Source organism: Lepidochelys olivacea (genome assembly GCF_965140295.1).
Source record: "Lepidochelys olivacea isolate rLepOli2 genome assembly, chromosome: 5".
Classification (NCBI taxonomy): domain Eukaryota; kingdom Metazoa; phylum Chordata; order Testudines; family Cheloniidae; genus Lepidochelys; species Lepidochelys olivacea.
Genome location: NC_140415.1, coordinates 66,256,525 through 66,276,739, shown reverse-complemented (window position 1 = coordinate 66,276,739; position 20,215 = coordinate 66,256,525). Strand labels below are relative to the sequence as shown.

Sequence of the window (20,215 nt, the reverse complement as noted above, 5' to 3'; positions counted from 1 at the left end):
TCATTATGAAGTTATTTGCATATTTGCCATAATTGTTGATGTTGACCCTTTTAGCCCAGGAGCAACATCTTTGTTGTAAGTCTGTTGACGCGTTAACACATTGTCTGTGCAGGCTCCCTGGTACCAATTCATCCCTAGCATGCTTCAGAACGACAGCCCTCAGCCAGTTCAAAATATTAGCTCCTCCTACTGTCTCCCAGTATCCTGTGCCTTCTGTGGTCTCATTATACTGGGCAGAGGGAGACCAACCAGCCAGACTGGTAAAGTTATTCAGGATGGGACTGCTTCTGATGGACCATGGCAAGTGCAAAAGTTAGAAGCATCTCCATAGCAAAGTTACAAACTACATTTTGTAGGGAACTTTTGCTGTAAGCATCTGCTCCTCCCCATCTCCTTCCCCCTTGCAATGAGCAGGAAGTCATTGACTGAATTAAAGGCAAGGGGCACAGAAGTGGGTGCAGGCAAGCAGAGGGTTCAGTAAGTTAAAGGTTACTATTCAAAATGTTTAACAAAATATTCCAAGTTGTAAAAATAGGACCTTAATAAGAAAGTTAAGAAAATCTGTTACCTTTGGGATTGTTTGGATCACGGTTCAGAATTGCATAACGAGGAAGTAAAATGCCTTCAGCTTTGAGGATGCTATACACTTCTCTCCTAAAAGAAGAGCACAAAAGTTATCCAACCAAAGCGACAAAGTTCGAACCATTTTTACATTTTATAGTTCATGAAACACAAAGCTTACTTTATATAATAACTATCATGGTACTCTGTTCACGTACACAGTGCTTTAAGGGATGTCTATTTAGACAGTTGCACTTCACACCAATGTCACTAAACCAGTGCAAATTGCAATACCAACATTTTTAGCTTGTCACAAGACTGGACCAGCAGAGTACGGAGAGACTTATTCAATGCAAGTGCAATTCCAAATTTGTTGAAATGCTTGTGCATTGTTGCAACTACTGTTGTGTTTGAAATTTTACTTTTTTTTTTTAAACTATACAAAAGGCTCCAGTGTTTCTATACTATTCATTTGTTAATATTTGCTTTTCATGATGGAAAGAGAAAACGTGGGTCAGATAATATCTTTAATTGGACCAATTTCTGTTGGTGAAAGAGACAAGCTTTTGAGCTACCCAGAACTCTTCTCCAGCTCGTGATGCAGACAGGGAAGATACTTTGGATGACAATGGGGATTCGGAACACTAACATCTGAACAGGCTTTTGCTTTGTATAAGTTTTTTAGATAAAAACTTAGCAAATAAACCACATGAACTCGACAAATAATGTTGTACATAAGTATAACAAATAGTATATGAACTGTAACAGCTGACTTTTTGGGACATAGCTAACTTCTCTGTGCACGTCAGTGAGACTCATCTGTTTAATACAGGGGTGGGCAAACTTTCTGGCCTGAGGGCCACATCGGGAAATAGAAATCATATGATGGGCCATCAACGCTCACAAAATTGGGGTTGGAGAGCGAGCTATGGGGTGGGGCTTGGGATGAGGAGTTTGGAGTGTAGGAGAATGCTCTGGGCTGAGACCGAGGGGTTCGGAGGGCTGCAGGGAGATCAGGGCTGGAGCACGGATGCGGGAAGAGGTGCAGGTTCCGGCTGGGGGTGCAGGCTCTGGGGTGGGGCTGAAGATGAGAGGTTTGGGGTGCAGGAGGGTGCTCCAGGCTGGGATCGAGGGGTCTGGAGAGCAGGAGGGGGATCAGGGCTGGGACAAGGGGTTGGGGCTCGGGGAGAGACTCAGGGGGTGCAGGCTCCGAGCGGCTCTTACCTCAAGTGGCTCCTGGAAGCAGTGGCATGTCCCTTCTCTGGCTCCTATGCACGGTAGGGCAGATCTGCATGCTGCCTCATCTGCAGGCAGCGCCCCTGCAGCTCCCATTGGAGTACATAGGAGCCAGAGGGGGGCCATGCTGCGGCTTCTGGGAAACACGTGGTCTGGCCCCGACCCTTGCTAATATCTTTAAATGTTTGTCACTAAGTGTCTTGTGCAACGACAAAGTGAAATGCTCATGGAATAATACTTTGAGACTGGTTTCAGAGTAACGTGGCACCTTAGAGACTAACCAATTTATTTGAGCATAAGCTTTCGTGAGCTACAGCTCAATTACACAGAACAAAGTTGAAAGTAAAAAAAATTGAACTCATTTAATTAATTTTAAAAACTCATCAGGATCTCACTGCTTGCTTCACAGACTCAACTGGTGTGGGTAAGGGAAGGACAGTCGGGACATACCTAAGCGAGATAACTTGCAATTACTATTTCGACCGCAGTAGTACACACTATATGCTAAATCTTTCCAAATTGAGAAAGGCACCGCCCTTACTCCATTCTAGATTTACTTTCAGACTGTAAACAATTTGAGGCAGGAGTTGTCATTTACTATATGTTTGCACAGAACCTAGCACTATGAGGTCCTGACCTAGACCAGGTCTCTAAGAGATACCGCAACATAAAGCGATAAATAATTCTAAAGTATTGATCAAAGGAAGTACAGTCCAATACCAGATTACGGTCAACAAGATACACCTATTTATTATTTACTAGTCATTTGTTTTGTAATTTATTGTCTTCTACATGTATGTAAGAACATAAGAATATGTGTATATATATATATATACACACACACACACACTTGAGATACTGTCAAATGTCTACTCTAGAATGATGCACATATTGGTGTTGTCATTGTGATGATTGAGATATTACATATCTCCAGTATTTCACAGTCTTAAATACTTATTTTATTTGCTGATTTTCAGCAAAATAGAGCTGAAGTGGTTTATATCTGATTTGTAGTTATTACTTACCTATCTTGTATGCGATACTGCATATTCAAGTCATTGATTACAAACGGATTCCTGAGTTTTGCATAGGCAACTGCTTTGTCCAGTGGAAATCCTAAATAAGGTTTATTAAGGAATATATATTAACTTACTAGTGCCATGTTTAAGTATTTGGCTAAAAAAAACCCAAATTTCAATATTATACATATGACCTGAATGAGTAGAGGTTTTTTTATTTTTGTTTTAATCAGTGTGATCTATAGCTGAATTGACCTAAGCACAAAAGTCAGAGTAGCCTAGTAACCCAGTAAATCAAGGAGCCAGAGGAAAAGAGTTTTCTGGTAGTCTAACTTGCCCTTTTGTTCCAACCATTAGAAAACTATGTTCTACATCTCCAGTCACTGAATAATTTGGTATTTTGCCAGTATACAGAGGGAAGAGGTAGAGGGATGTGACTATCCAAAATGAAAGTTGTTTATAGAGCAAGATTCCTCAAGAGATGTACAGAAGTATTTCTTTAAGTGAGAATGGTCCTGTGCTTACTGGGCTGAGGTGAACAAATACATCTGATAGCTTCATAAGTAAATGTTATTTGCAAGGTCAGCCATTAGATTTCAAAAGCCACACCAGACTAGATGATCCCAAACAATTTAATACAGTAATATTTAAATACTGTAATAACGGAAATACTAAAAGCTGGGTTTAAAATATTATAATTGTGATGTTAATATTTTTCAAATACCCCAAACAAAAAGCCCTAGAAACTTTAATTAGGCTAAATATTCAAATAAAAATTTTAAAAAAAAGTCTAAAATGAAGTTAGAGGTTCATGTTACTACTTGAAAAGCTTTACCTTTAGAATGAAAAGAAATGAGACAGTCACATAAAGGCCAGTTTTCTACAGGTTCATTCAAAATGACATCCTCTTCAAATATTACCACTGTGATGTACTTAAACATGGAGAGGCGTTCCAGAATTTCGTTCATTGGTTTGGACTTGGATTTCTTTGCCATGGAACATATCCCAACCACAATCAGCCTTTCTGGTGGCTAACACAAAAAATAAAGTTAAGAGTTAGTGGTTTGGGGTTTTTTTTGTTTGTGGTGGTAGTGAAAGTGATTAAGTATTCCCAGCGTACAATAAGTGCTTTACTAGTCAATTAACAGGGACATTATATTTCAGTCCAACATTTGTAGATTTTACTTTTAAACCATCATCTAGCAATTTGCAATATTAGATGTTCAGAAAAAACAGTGTTTAACAATTTGCCTTACTATTGCCACGTGAAGAATGACCTGACAAACTGTCAGCAGTACTGGTGTTGCAATAATTCTTTACCAGTTCAGGTGCACTACCGCACACTTATGAATATTGTTATGGGTCCTTTTCTCAGGCACAAATTTGAGAGAATCAAAAACTGAGCTGTGAATGTCAAAACCCAAATGAGATTATGCAGAAGAATCCCTTGGAAATTAATGTAAATAATTTAGACATACCTAGAAGCTCCAAACCTCCTTTTATTTTATTACACACTATTGTTACAAGTAAAGTAGGATTATTGTAACAGATTAGAGAAAAATCTCTAGTTTTCCTGTTTACTTTGTGCATGTCACAACACTTCCTGTATAGACAGTTTCACACTCTCTCTTTATATTGGTTTCTCCTTTTTTCAGTGGATCTTTCAAACAGCAAAAGAGGAAAGCAAAGTTTTTAGAGATAAGAAAATGTGACAATTTTAAGTGGATTTATTTAAATGTGTAGTGTACAACTTTTTCTTAATGTATACCACAAATATATGAAAAGCCAATACAGTCCAAGCTATCAAATGCTACTGGATGCTTAGTTTGCATTTCCAAATAGATTTTAACTGTGCAGCCTTATGATTCATTAACAGTTTATTGTGCTTAGCTTATAAGCAAACATGCCCACAATCAATGAAAATGTAGTCTAGTGACCACTTCCTGTAGAAGTCAGAAGTTATGCATCTGCTAGTATTATTTTGAAGCAAAGGCTGAGCTATGAACTGTAGTTTTAAAGAGTTATAGCATAATAATTTAGATGGACTGCAAAGCAAGAACTGCTATATCAGTCAAGCTAAGATGTTAGCAAATACACCAACTGTAACTCCAAGCTCAGAACCTTCTGAAAGACCATCTATTGATGCTTTAAATAAATAAAAATAAAATAAACCTACTTCCTTGTGTGAGTTTCTACAGACCAGTGTAATAAACAACAGGAGAGTGGAAAGGTGGCTGTCAATTACTGGAAAATGAGGAATAATTGAGGGAATGAAAAAAATCTTACTTATTTTCCATCCACTACCCTACCATGATAATCATGAGTGACCATACGATCATCCAAGTATCAATTTTAGATCACTGCTTTAGAAGCACAGTACAGTACAATGTAAATTAAATTGCAAGATTTCAGAGGCTGAGTACTTGCTTACGGACAAACTTGTAGCACCAGAAAATTGCACATATGTGACCTTGAAGCAACATACAAGGGAAAAAAAATTCAGAATTTTTTTTTTAGAGTTTATTAGCATGTGACTTTCTTCATATAACATGATTTCATATTAAAGCTGAAACAAGGACCTTAATCAGTGATTTTCTAAATTGAAATATTTTTATAAAAATATTTTTTTCTCTGGGTTAATATCTTGACTTACCAACAGCAGCCATTAAGACCCCATCTTTTTAAAGTAATCTGAGTAGGTACTTTTATACTACACTGATGAAGACCTAATAAGAGTCCTGTAGCAGCAACAGAAAGTAGCTACAAATATGCTAGTAGGCATACTTATTCTAAGACCATAAAGTCATGTTATTTTTATTGATGCCTTTATTTCTACATGTTGCACAAAGGACTCAGTCCTGCAAGATTCTGAGCTACCTGACTCCAACTGACCAAAGCACTTAAGCACATGCTTAACTTTGAATTTAGTAGACTACTCATGATTTAAGTTAAGCATGTGCTCAAATATTTTGCTGGGTTGAGTCTAATGCCTCAGGAACTAACAGAATCAAACTCCTAATGCATATTATGAGCACAGTACCCGTAAATTCTGAGAAGAATATTTCTCAGCGTTTAGTATTTTCAAGTAATGCCATTAACTATACCTTAAAAAAAAAAAAAAAAAAAAAGACACTTTCCTACAGTACTTACAGAATCATACTCTTCATCCTCCTCTTCTGCATGGTCATAGAAATGATCGAAGTTGACAGATCTGGATGAATCCAATAATTCATCTCCATCTTCGCCACCCACAAAGAACCTAGGAGCGTCACTCTCTGTTGCACTAACAGACATCTTTACAAGCACTAAACTGATCTATGTTGAAACTACAGCCACTCCAATAGCTGAGATACTGTGCATATTCTCCGTAGCCAGGGAACATACAAATCCTTTGCAGTTTGTCACTTCTTGCAGTCACTTGTTACTGTGACAAAGTCAGCTGCCAAATGCACTTTAACAGCTATCATCAGTTCATTGAGTTGTTGCTCCAACAAAACCCCATAGGTTAAGTTTCTCTGAGAGGGCAATCTTTTATCCTAAAGGAAAGAACAAACAATTCCTGAAAAAAGTTACGTTTCATGGAACCATTGTTTTATATCACAATTTTCAAACTTATCATCTGGCGCAAAAAATACACAAATGGTCAGGAAAAAGTGCCAAAATAATTAAAAATTCCAAGACAGACTAAAAGTAGTCTTAAATAAATGTGCATTTTAGGGGGAAAGGTTATTTCTGAGATTGATTCACAGTTTAATCATTGATCCACAGGAATCAATCATGAAACAAAGGAAAATATGAGTCAAAAGCAGATTTTTTTCCATCAGGAAGGGTGGTTGAAAAAGATGAAGTGCAGAAAATATTTTTTACCTCTGCCTTTGTTAGAGAAGTGAACAAAATCCTCTTTAGAAGTTCAGAAATTTAACTCCCATTCTTGACTTCAGCTACTTTTTTACTACACAGTTTTCTGATCACATTATGCAACTAACAAAGACAAAAAGAAAGGTGTTCTACAAAATTAGCCAAAAATTAAAGGGAATCACCATGATTAGAGATTTTAAAGCCAGTTAAGTTCTGCAAATAGATCTACCTTCAAATAAAATTCTGCAGTAGCAGAGAAACAATTATATTTCTACTTGACAGCATGATTTTTTCCAGCCCATTTTAAAAAAAAGATTGCAAAATAAATGCTACTTCTACACTAAATAGATAAACACAAATGTAAACATTTACAGTGACTTTCATTTCAGTATCAAAGCGGTTTATAAACATAAAGACTCAATGCTTTTATGATGAAGACATATATTATGCCCATTTAAGCAGAAATCTGAAGCACAGCAAAGTAACTTGGCCAAAACAGTTGTCTATAGAACGAAAGAGCCCAGATGATCAATCTCCTGTTGTAATCTGTAACTTCTGGGATCCACACAGACAAAACAAAGAATCACAATTACTTGTAAAGTAAGCAACTGTTCTTTCTCTGAGTCTTTATGTGGATCCCTCTTATGGAGACTAGCTAGCAGTTCCAAATTAACAGGAGGCGGGTCCTGTGTCTTAACTACAGCTAACTAAGAACCGCTCACATCACCAAACCTAGGGCATAATGTTTGATAAAGATGTGGGCTGAGTGCCAAATAGCTGCTCTGCACGTCTCAGATACACAAATATTTTAGGCATGTTAAAGAGGTAGTCTCGGCTGTAGTTGAATGGGCCTCAGTTCCTGATGGAAAGGGCGTTTCTACCAGTTGGTAATAGATTGAAATGCACTGAGCTGAACAATTATCTCTGGGATGAGTTGGCATGACCTTGCACACCCTTCCCCAATGCCAAAAACAGGGTGAGTTCTTGAATGACTTTGTCCTGTCCAAGTAATAAAGAAACAAACTCTGAAAACATATAAAAGTACTTCCTCACAGATTTCAGGGTGCTTTGGAGAAGAAAACAGGAAGTTGATGGTTTAAATGGAAAAAAAACCCAAACACACAAAAAGCCTACACCCAGACATCATCTTATCCCGGGAAAAGTGTCTATATGGGCCTGAATCTCACTAATGTTTCTGGCTGAGGTGATGGCCACCAGGAAGACTTAAGAGTGATATGGTGAAGAAAGCACTTAGATAAGAGTTCAAAGGGGAGCTGGCGATAGTCTATAAAGCACTATTGCTGATAGGAGGAAACTTTCTGAACTGTCCCTGTTATCTTAGAGGTCTTCTCCTAGGAACAGGTATACAGACATCCAGGGATCTCAGTGTAGACCAAAAGCCTAATGGGAAGAAACTGTCTCAAGTACAAGTGTACTCCATTTTGCTTATTTTGCCTTATACTCCATTTTGCTAGCTTTGAATTAGCAAGAAGAAATTGTAGCCTTGAATTAGTAAGAAGAAATTGTTCTGAGTTTATTCTTTGCTGATTATGTTAACATTTGCTCTCAGAAGGATAGAAGGTTTATGGCTGTAATGGCCTTATTTACTGTTTGGTGTAAGTGAAGAATGTATGGCGATTAACTGAGAAAGGATGACTGGGCCGGATGGTCAGGAAGGGAGTGGAGGAGTCAAGAGGCACCAACTTTATCATCAATCACCTGGATGGCAGATCGACCACCCTAAAGCAAAGGCATACACCCCAAAGACGAGAAAAGGAGTTGAGCCAAAGGGACAGATAAGAAACAGCTGTGGATCCTCCTAGTAACAACTCAGAATAATACTCAACAGAGCAACGTTGAATACCTCGTCATTGACAGCTCTGGTGTGACACAGCAAGGTCCATAGACTTGTATGGGGACTTATCACTACAAAAGAAGGGCGTATCACCATGGGACTTTGGGTTCGTTCTGCATCAACATCGGAGCTTCGAAAGCGTTTGACAGAGCCCAGCTCCCCCTCCCTCGTGTGCAGTTTCAGCTGGCCACTGGAAATGACTGAGCAACACTAAGGACTGGTAACTATAAGATCCAGCTGCTGAACCGTTAGATGTGCATGAGTATGGAAACATATGCTGATTTCAATGCTTAAATTTCATAAACGCAGCCTATTGCTTTATCCCCTTTAAAAAGATTCCATTTGCTTCTTCTAAGCATAACATCAGAGCAGCTCTAGAGTATTTACAATATGCAAGAACTCATCCATGCAGCTCAATAGATCTGGACTTTCAAAAGGAGATCTTCTTTAGTCATTTGGACTTTTGAGAATCCTTGAGGATTGTAATAAAGATGCCCTTCTCATGGTGATATCTATGGCCATGGAACACCTAGGCCACTTGGAGCCGAGTTCTGGCTACTAATTGTTCCTCTTAAACAATGGCTATCAGGTCAGCCCTAGCCTCCTAGGGGAGCTCAATGAACAGTTATACTCTGTCCCAGGCTAAATAGTCGTATTTAGCAAATAGAGTTTGAGAGTTGATTGTCTGTAGTTGAAGAGATGCCCGAGTGTAGGTCCTTCTACCTAAGAGGTCAAATCTCTAGGGATCTTTGTCCTGAGGAGTGTGGTTTTAGGTGGTCCTGTCTGCTTGGATTTGTCCTGTGCTGCAGATACCACTAGGGAGCTAGGAGTCGGATACAAGTAGAACTACTCAAATACCTTTTGAGTGACTTGGTATCTTTTCTTCTGCCCATTTCACATTGGAAGTAGAGAGGCTGAAGTCTGCCATAGGTCTTTTGCAGGCTTCTCTGACTCCATTTATTTGCATTGCCAATCTGTCTGGCAGATTGGAATGGAGAGTGTCAATTTATCTGCTCTCTATCCTTCCCAGTAACTCCTGAAAGAACTTGAAGTCATCAGGAGGTGTTACTGGAGCAGCTGTCACCTCCTCACCCAGAGAGGAGCAAGTTAGATCTTTAGGGTAAGAGGTATCTCCTGTGGACCTCTGAGAATCTTCAACAACTCTCTTCTGTTCCTCAATACAGTATGCTTTCAAGGTGCCCCAAGTTAGACTGTATGTACCCCTTATACCTTGACTGACAAATAGGCATTCTGTTTTACAGTTTAATCTGTAAATAGCTGTACTAGTGAAAAATTGTGGTTTTGCAGAAGATACCTAGCAATGGTAAAATTCCTTTAAAGGGAACGTCAACAGAATGCACATCATGTTCATACTTCCTGCTTTAAGTTACAAGCCTTGGCACTTCCTGTTTATGCTCTCCATAGTTCACTTCTTGACCATGCATAGCAGCAGCATACCAAACTATTTCGCACCTAAACATGTACCAGGAACAACACAGCAAACTAATAAATCAAAACCAGAAATAAAATATATACGCAAACTTAATCCTACCCAAACTAGGGATGTGTGTACTAGTGATATAGACCTTCAAACATTCAGCAATAAAACAGCCAAATCAAACCTCTGAGTTTTTTACTTCAGTGAAGCGCCATAGGAGTTTTGGAATACAATGCCACCTCCCTCTTCTCCAGATGTACTCCCAAATAGGAATTATAATCCAATGTAAAACCAAATCTTCCTAATTCAAATCCACTTCCCTTCAGCAGTTTTCCCTATTCCCAGAAACCTCCACAGGAATTCAACTTGGGATTTACCATATTCACCTACATAAAAGTTAGTATTTCCGCAACTGCCAGAAACAAAGCAGCTGCACCATTAGTAGTAAAGGTGCATGTGCTCGTGTGGAAATGACTCTGGATTTTACTGCTCTTATGAAACCCTGATTAAACCTAACACATAAGGTCCTATACAAAAAGATAAGTACTGTTGCATCTGTGCCATTACTGTTGGTTGCGGAGATGGGGTACTAATTTTGCTAGTGTGGACACACAGGAAAGTAACGTAACATTACCTCTACTGCATTCTACAGGGGGTTAACCATCACTTTTAAAAAAAATTAAAATTACAGTATACATGTCCTTTTGTTCTCTCTCATGAAGGGCTGTATCATATTCCTAGTAATGGCTAAGCATTGTTGGTAAAGTATGTTACCTACACAAATACTTCCTAAATCAAAAATTACACCATTATTGTCAAAACGTAATCTTACTTACATTTTGGAATTAAAACTTCTGACTTTTAAAAAAGTCATATACCCTTAATAATTAGGGGAATTTGATTTAGTTTGCTTTTAAAAGCAGGTACCCATCATCTGGTTTCAGTTCTAATCAGAGGGAAGTTGGTCAGACTTAAGAGTTTCCTTCAGTTCTCTCCCATTCAAATTCCGCGGAAAAAAAGAGACGTACAACTCGAGTGGTCAGGAACTAAAGCAGAGACTGCAACTCTATGTAGCAATTCAGGGATCTATCCAAATTCTGAAGACTGAAATTCACCTGTTGCTATTTACAGGTCATTTCAGCCTAAATTATCCATGCAGGGGAGAACAACAGAACAGTATTGATGGCAAGTATGTTATTTAGATACCCTCTGTAAATTGTCAAAAATTGTATTCAAAATGCATACTATTCACTGGGACAACTATGCCATTGTCAAGAACCAAGTGTTAGAAATATTTGACACTTACTGTCAGATATGTTCTGTGGTCTGAAAAAAGCCAGCTTCACAGTGTAATAAAGCACATATACAGAGCACATCAGATTCATAGTGCAGTAACTTATTGATAACACAATTAAAACAAGGGTAGACACACTGACCAAACCCAGGCATTTGACAGCACTTAAAAGCAGTCAGTATTATACAACTATAAGTTTTTGCCTTTGGAACTTTATTTACTCCTCTATTCAGAAAGAAGCTGACAATTATGTTTGCTTAAGCTTATATGTTTCCAAAAGTTTCTTAAAAGCCTGAAAATAAAAGGTTTCTCCTTACCACTTCACTTTCCTCATCTGCCACATGCAATGATTTCTTTCCCACTGCTATGAATGGAGTTTTATTTGACTAAAAATTCTAGTTTTGCAACATAGTTGATGATGTAACAGAAGACTAAAGATAAGGTTTGTTAGGTTGCTGCTGATGGGGAGCCAAATGAGGGAGCCGAGCAGTACAATATGTAGAGCTTGGATAAAGCCATGACTTCGTTCTCAGGAGGACTGTACTCCATAGGGAAGCTTCAACTAGAACAACTCAGGATAAGGCTCTCAGGTTTAAGGGACTATTTTAAGTGCCAGAATTACGGATGCGGAACCTCTTACTATAGGGGATCAAACCAAAGGCAGATTGAAATGCAAGAATTACACCTTTAATAAGGCCTACCCCCCAGTAAAAGCATCTTCTCAAATCCACACAATCAGAAAAATTTGCAAGGGGAGGAAGGCAGGCAAGATGGAAAGAGGGACAAAACAGAGTGAACAAAAATGGTTATGAAAATATTACCATCCAGGGCATATTCAGTGCTTTACTTGTTGTAAAGTTCCATATATCTTACATGGTAATAAGACACATTAGAAACACAGAAAGTGGTGTACATTCCCCACCAGTTTACCACAATTTTAAGAATAAATCTGACATTTTAAGATCTCTGATCCATTTCAAGGAATTAAATACTGATTGTGCCACTTCGATATTAATCTTCCCGTAACAACATTACAAAAATGTTTAATACACTAAAATAGTGCCCGAGATGTGTCAAACATCTGCCAGACATTAATTACATGGATAGGATCTTTTAAAAGAACTAAAAAATGTCTATCCTACTACTAACCCCTGTCATAAATATAAAGGGAAGGGTAACCACCTTTCTGTATACAATGCTATAAAATCCTCTTACCTGTAAAGGGTTAAAAAGTTCAAGTAGCCTAGCTGGCACCTGACCAATAAGGGGCCAAGATACTTTCAAATCTGGGGGGCTGGGGCTTTGTCTGTCTGTCTGTGTGATGCCTCTGCCCAGGGACAGATCAAGAAAGCAAGCAATTCAACTCCTGTAGAGTTAGTAAGTAATCTAGCTAGAAAATGCATTAGATTTTGCTTTTGTTTTGACTTGTGAAATTCGCTGTGCTGGAGGGAATGTGTATTCCTGTTTTTGTGACTTTTTGTAACTTAAAGTTTTGCCTAGAGGGATTCTCCGTGTTTTGAATTGGACTGCCTGTAAGATTATCTTCCATTCTCATTTCACAGAGGTGCTTCTTTTACCTTTTTTCTTTCTAATCAAGTTCTGTTTCTTTTAAGAGCCTGACTGATTTCTCTATGATCCACAGACCCAGGGGTTTGGGTCTGTGATCACTTTGTAGCCAATTGGTTAGGATATTATTCTAAAGCCTCCCCAGGAAAGAAAGTGTAAGACTTGGGGGAAACAGGAACTCCAAGTGGTCCTTTCCCTGATTCTTTGTTAAATCACTTGGTGGTGGCAGCGTACCCCCCAAGGGGAAAAAGTTTGTGCCTTGGGGAAGTTTTACCCTAAGCTGGTAGAAATAAGCTTTCATGTGGGTCCCCACATCTGTACCCTAGAGTTCAGAGTAGAGAGGAAACCCTGACAACCCCCTCCAGCCATGCAGACGTATTTTAGGAATTTCTGATATGCAGTTTTGATGAAAAAAAGGAATTTTCAACACAGAATTAGTTAACTTAGAAAAATTTACTACAGCATACAAAAAGAATTAAATGAGTTTAATCCAGTAAATGAGATCCAATAAGTATTATAAAAAATTGATAGAAAATTCACACAAAAATCTACGAATAGCCAAGAAATTATGGGTCAAGAACCCCCAAATCAAGAATCTTCAACTCTCATTGGTAGATACGAACTTTTCAAAGGCAAATTAAAAAGTTCATTCCCATCTTCCAGAGATAGTAAAATAGCAGCTCTTTGCTTAATGCTACAGAAATAATCAATATTTCAATAATCAATATCAATATTCAATAATCACAACCAATAAAACACTGTGTGAGCACAACATGTTTAAAGTTGACAAACTTCTCTAAAATTTTTCTTTTTACATCTCACACACACTAGTTGAGGAATTAAATTAATATGCAACTGAAGTCAACAAGTTGACTATAAAGAGCTTGTTTCCAAGAGCCTGTGGGCCACAACTGAACAAACAAAATACCTAGTAAAGCCTGTGCTGTTTCTTCTCAACCTGATGTCAAAGACGACTTGTTGTTACACAGTTTGATGCAACAATCCACACTGAACTGTGGATTATTTCACAATGCCATTAACAGAGGGAAACCTGTATATTAGGAAGAACTCTAATCAGAAGTTAACGCTTTCATTCCTTAAAGCCATTTTCCCCCCAGTCATTTAGAAACAAGGGTCTATGCTGGACACTGATTGTGGATATTCTGATTTTTTCAAAACCACTCTGTTTACAGAGTATTGCAACTATTACTTTTTGTATGGTGCTTAAGGAAAAAAAAGTAAAGAGCTATGTAGAGCAAGGACGTGGGAAATCACAGAAGCACCATATTGAAACAGACAAGCCTAGTCAGTTTAAATCTAATTTCCTGTTGGGCCCTGGGGAAATATTCTGAATAAAAAGTGATGTCAACGTCCCCTTCCCCATTTGTATTTGACTGAAGCAGAGAGGACCCAAACTAGAGAGAATGAAAAGGGTGAGAATACAAGCCAAAAAATTTCCCACAACAATTTGATACGGAAATAGGAATGTGAAAAAGCAAAGTATGTGAATTAAAGTCTTTCAGCTACTAAACTAGATGTATCCAATTTAAAATAAATATGCTTGTATTAGTGCTGTATTTCATCAGCAGACTGGTGCTTGTAATGTAATCTCCTCAGTGCCCTCCCAATGAATGCTACATTCTAATTCTCAATCAGAAAGGAGAGGTACAGAATGATATTCACGGCCAACACTATAGAGAGAAATGCTACAAATGAGCAACTCATCTGGACAACGTACAGAATCTAAATATACTCCAATTAGAAACAGCAAAATTCTATTTAACCTTAAATTAAACACACACCTGAGATGAGAATGTTACACAAAACCTGTAGCTACACTTGAGTACCAGCAGGCTGTTTCTGGACTGGAGTATCATACTGCTTCCTTAAATCTTCTCAGCAAAATTTTACAATTTAAACATATAATATGGCTTTCCTCTATCAAACTTCACTGTGACAGTGCACCCCATATTCTTCACAGTGACATTATGATATAATCATGGCATAATTATGATTAATTTTATACAAGACAGGTCATGTGAGAGGTCATTGGAAAAGTTATGATTTGCTGAATATGACTATCCTATTTGTATGCATGTACCGTTTTTGTATCTAAAGTTAAGAATATTGAAAAAGTATCTGTATTTGAGCCGTGCTTATTCTGAGTGACACCCACAACTAGCCTTTCTGGTACAACAGTGAAGCAGCCAGACGGTGCTGATGGCCCATCAGCAAAGACAATGGACCATGGAAGAACTTAACCTTCCTGTGAACGCTTTGGCCATCCTGTAAGCAATGGCTGCTATAACACTGCAAGGGCATGTGACCAGACAACATGTCTCTGGACTCTATCTTGGGATGTCAGTATTTTTCCACAAACCGGTCTGGGAACCAAGTTTTGAAACAAAGGGTTCCCGCCATATGCTAAAGCTATATAAGGCAGGGAGTGACATCATTTGCTGTTCTCCACCCAAGAAGACTCCTGGAAACACCCGAGGAACAAAGACTGAACCAGGGGAAGTGCTGGACCCAGGCTAAAGGGATTTCTAGCCTGTATGTGAAAGACCTGGGATTCCAAGCTGTAAAGCCAATGCAGCTTGTCCCTTAAGAATCTGCAGCCTGCTTGTATCATCAGCCAGGGTGAGAATTTGCTAATTTATACTCTTATCTTTCTAGTATTTTAGGCTTAAGTTTGCGTTTTTGTCTATTTGCTAGGTAATCTGCTTTGATCTCTTTGTTATCACATATAATCACTTAAAATCTATCTTTTATAGTTAATGAACTTGTTTTTGCTTTATCTAAACCAGTGAGTTGGAGTAAAGTACATGGGAAATCCTAGCTCAAAGGGCAAAAGTTGTTGTATTTCCTCTCCACATTGAGGTGGTGGTGAACTGGATAATAAATTGATACTGGTTGGGGTTTGGACCAGGACTGGACAGTACCGCTCTGGGGTCCTAGGCTGGGAAGCTGGTGGTTATTTTGGCTGTAGCCTCTCTATTGTTGGTTCACATGCAGTGGCTGGTCAGAGAGCCTGCATGTAACTGCAGCTGGGTGTGTCCCCACTTATGTGTATGCTGGTGGAAGTGTAAAACCGGGAGCGTGTCTGCAGCTTGTCACAGCAGCACAGTGAGAGAGGCCAGTGGGCTCAGTGGTTCCCCAGTTTTAGGTGGCACCCCGCAGGGAACCTGTCACATTCATATAACAAATATTTGTCTTTCCAGGGCATGACAGGCATAACTGAACTGTACGGAAACACGAGTTACCAATACACCAAATCTGCCAAGCCCTACTAGTTTATGGAGCTGCTTTACCTCTTTAATCAAGAAGTACAGTGCAATATTCATCAGATCCCCTCTTAAGATAGGGGGAAACACTAAGCCAAACAGATGTTTCTGTTATCCCAAGATCTCTTTCACATAACAACACTCAGCCATGACACACCTTGGCGAAGTAGATTTAAGAAAAATACATATAAATTTTTAAAGCATCAAAACATTGTAAAAAGACATCCTCATATTTGAAGCCAAGAAACTGTGGAAATAAACTTTACTGTCCCCTAATATTCCCATTCCCTAAATTAAATACAAAACCAGACCACTCTATGTTTCAGCAATCATCATACTGGCATCTACAGCCAAGAGGAGAGGAGCCAAAGGTTCAAGATGCATGTCATAACTTAGCACTTTCACATCCCTTTTCATTTAGAATGAGAGTGGTAGTATTCATAATAATCTTACCATCATTTCAGATAGGAAAATTGAGGTGCAGAGAGGTTAAGTGAAACATTCTAGATAACAATGAATCAGCAACTATTGCAGTAACAGAACTCTGGACTCAGAACCGCACCAAGCGGCGTGGACCATGGTTCTCTCCCACACTCCACAAAGCTTGCTTCTGGAAAACAGAGCTTTTGGAGTCACTATGGGGGGAATGGAGATAGATACACTAGGATTTCTACTCTCTATTAGAAAGACAACTGGTAGCTCTCACTATAGTTTTGTTTTTTATTTTTCCTAAAATATTCAGTTTTGGAGCTGAAGTTTTCCATGTTTGGTCTCTTCCCAGTGGTAACATATTTTGGAAGCTTTAAGCAAAATCCTTCCAGTGATTTAGGAGGCAATCTGAGTAAATAATCATTAAATACAAATAGTTTATTCTGTGTTTGTAAAAGAAAATATTTGGTTACTATATGGCTGCACACCGAAAAAACCTCAAAGTGGAGGAATGCAAAAATAAGGTTCCATCAGCAACAATGGTCTGGTTCACAGCCCTACTGTATTAAGTGCTGCACAAACACAGGAAGACAGTTTTGAAGACAAAGACTTTCAAATTAGATTTTGTCTTGCTTACAAACGTGTAAAATGAAGGAAGTGGGAAGTAACAGCAAAAAGATCACACTATTACACAACCTGATGGTTCAAAAATCCTTAGAATGCCTCTTTCACCTTTTATAAATGAAAATCAGCTATCCCCATCTGTGGCTCAACCTAGTCATCAGCATTTGGCTTATTAATTACAGGTGTCACAGCAGAAGTGGATCTTGAGGAGAAATGTCAAGTCGGATTAGAAATTAGCTCAAGGAGAGCATTCTATGTGTATCGTAGAAACCAAAGAGACTTGAGAGAAACGTGCGCTCAAGTTGGCAGAACAGATCGAAAGGGTATTATAAGACACCAAAGTAAATAAAAATACTGTGCTTCCCTGTTTATGCCTATTTTAAAATACAGTAGAACCTCAGAGTTATGAACTGACCAGTCAACCACAGACTTCATTTGGAACTGGAAGTACACAATTAGGCAGCAGCAGAGACATAAAATAAAATAGCAAATACAATACAGTACCATGTTCAATATAATCTACTAAATAAATAAAGGGAAAATTTAAATAAAGATTTGACAAGGTAGGAAATGGTTTTGTGCTGGTTTCATTTATATTAAGATGCATAAAAGCAGCATTTTTCTTCTGCATAGTAAAGTTTCAAAGCTATATTAAATCAATATTCAGTTGTAAACTTTTGAAAGAATCACCATAATGTTTTGTTCAGAGTTAGGAATATTTCAGGTTACAAACAACCTCTATTCCTGAAGTATTCATAACTCTGAGGTACTCCACAAAAAAGCCATGATAGTGAATACCACTCAAATTTAGGAAGAGATTACTTATGTGCACTGTGTAACCATTGTGTACACTATGGTTAGAGCCCTGCAAATCCGCAGATCCCCGCTTTATATCTGCAGATATCCGCAGATCATCTTTGCAGATTGCTGATGTACGCGGATCCAAATTTTGTATCAGCGCAGGGCTCTAATGATGGTACATGCACCTGTTTAGACTTATCTGCTACAATCAATCCTTCTTTCAGGCATTCCGCCCCCCTCCAATGAGGCAGTTTCATATTATGCAAAAATAGGCAAGATATTAACTCTATTCTTCGTGCAGAAATGTTTCTAAAGAAAAAATAAGATGTGGATTTTTTGGTGCCAGTACTTTATGACTGAAAGGAGTGAACACTATGCATTAACTAGTTCAAAAACAATCCTGACCCAAGTCATTTAATGGGTGGAAAGGCTGCTAATCACTGCTATGTGGCGAAAAAACTATTTTCATGGAGTACAAACCATGGTGCCATGGCAGCCTTAGGATCCAAAAAGAAATCTGGTCAAGATACAAAAATATTAGCAACTGTGCTGCCAAACACTACAATGAGCTGATGTCTGGCACAAATTGCAGATATCTAAACCATATTCATAATGCAGATACTCTTCACATTCATTAACCTCTAAATATACTTATAAGCTCAATCTGTCCAACATATCACACACACCAGCCATCAAGGAAAGTTATGCCCACTACAAGTTTGGACTTTTAAAAACAAAATCACTGCTTTTAAATTAAGTGTATAAAAGACCCCTTTTCAAAAAGCAGAAAACAATTTTTCATAGCACCATAAACACAGACAGCTGAACTAGTTATTTTCAAATGTCAAAAATTCACATTGGAATGAGACAAAGACTGAAAAGTGTCAAGGTTAAAAAGGCATGAAAACAGAGCCTTAAAAGTTCACGTGCCCTGATCCATCATATGATTCCACTGATATGAGAAAGTCCCTCTTGAAGCGCTATGCCATTGAGTGTAAAATAAATATTTCACGTGACAGATTCAGAAGTTCAACATGGAAAAAACGTATAACTTGATCCGGCCCCATCTTCCTGGCAATAATATATTTTAGGGCTGTCAATTAATTGCAGATAACTCACGTGATTAACTAAAAAAAATTAATCATGATTTAAAAAATTAATTGCAATTAACTGCAGTTTTAATTGCACTGTTAAGCAATAGAATACCAATTGAAATTAGCTATTTTGGATGTTTTTCTACATTTTCAAATATATTGATTTAAATTACAACACACAATACAAAGTGTATAGTGCTCACTTTGATTATTTTTATTACAAATATTTGCACTGTGAAAAGAGAAACAAATAGTATTTTTCAATTCACCTCTTACAAGTACCATAATGCAATCTCTTTATCATGAAAGTGTAACTTACAAATGTAGACTTTGCTTGTTACATAACTGCACTCAAAACCAAAACAATGTAAAACTTTACAGCCTACAAGTCCACTCAGTCCTACTTCTTGTTCAGCCAACTGCTAAGACAAACACATTTGTTTATGTTTAGGGGAGATACTGATAACTGCTTCTTATTTACGTCACCTGAAAGTGAGAACAGGCGTGCACATAGCACTTCTGTAGCTGGCACGGCAAGGTATTTATGTGCCAGATATGCTAAACTTTCGTATGCCCCTTCATTCTTTGGCTACCATTCCAGAAAACATGCTTCCATGCTGACGACACCCATTAAAAAAATAAATGCATTAATTACATTTTCACTGAACTCCTTGAGGGAGAATAGTAGGTCTCCTGCTCTGTTTTACCCACATTCTGCCATATATTTCATATTATAGAAGTCTCGGATGATGACCCAGCATGCTGTGAATTTTAAGAACACTTTCACTGCAGATTTGACAAAACACAAAGAAGGTAACAATGCAAGATTTCTAAAGATAGCTACATCACTTGATCCAAGGTTTAAGAATCAGAAGAGCCTTCCAAAGTCTGAAAGGGACGAAGTGTGGCGCATGCTTTCAAAAGTCTTAAAAGAGCAAGACTCCAACGTTGAAACTACAGAACCCAAACCATTAAAAAAGAAAATCAACCTTCTGCTGGTGGCATCTGACTCACAAGATGAAAGTGAACATGTATCGGTCTGCACTGCTTTGGATAATTTTTGAGCAGAACCCGTCACAAGCATGGACTCATGTTCTCTGGAATGGTGGTTAGAGATGAAGGGACATATGAATCTTTAGCGCTTCTAGCATATAAA

The 20,215-nt window shown here is 38.2% G+C and overlaps 1 protein-coding gene across 9 annotated transcripts in view; it reads right to left on the bottom strand.

The window, feature by feature from the left end:
- PPIP5K2 (diphosphoinositol pentakisphosphate kinase 2) overlaps positions 1-20,215 on the bottom strand; it is a 106,583-nt gene that overhangs the window by 83,645 nt on the left and 2,723 nt on the right. For 8 of the 9 annotated variants that reach the window (XM_084627834.1, XM_084627837.1, XM_084627838.1 and 5 more), the window contains exons 2-5: positions 5,967-6,352; positions 3,652-3,847; positions 2,823-2,913; positions 569-654 (exon numbers count right to left, since the gene is read on the bottom strand). In XM_084627834.1, coding sequence (XP_084483960.1) covers positions 569-654; positions 2,823-2,913; positions 3,652-3,847; positions 5,967-6,110 — 517 coding nt within the window. In that variant the 5' untranslated portion in view covers positions 6,111-6,352. Of the gene's footprint in view, positions 1-568; positions 655-2,822; positions 2,914-3,651; positions 3,848-5,966; positions 6,353-6,683; positions 6,776-20,215 lie in introns of those variants that run through there. The other variant, XM_084627835.1, reaches the window with a different exon arrangement.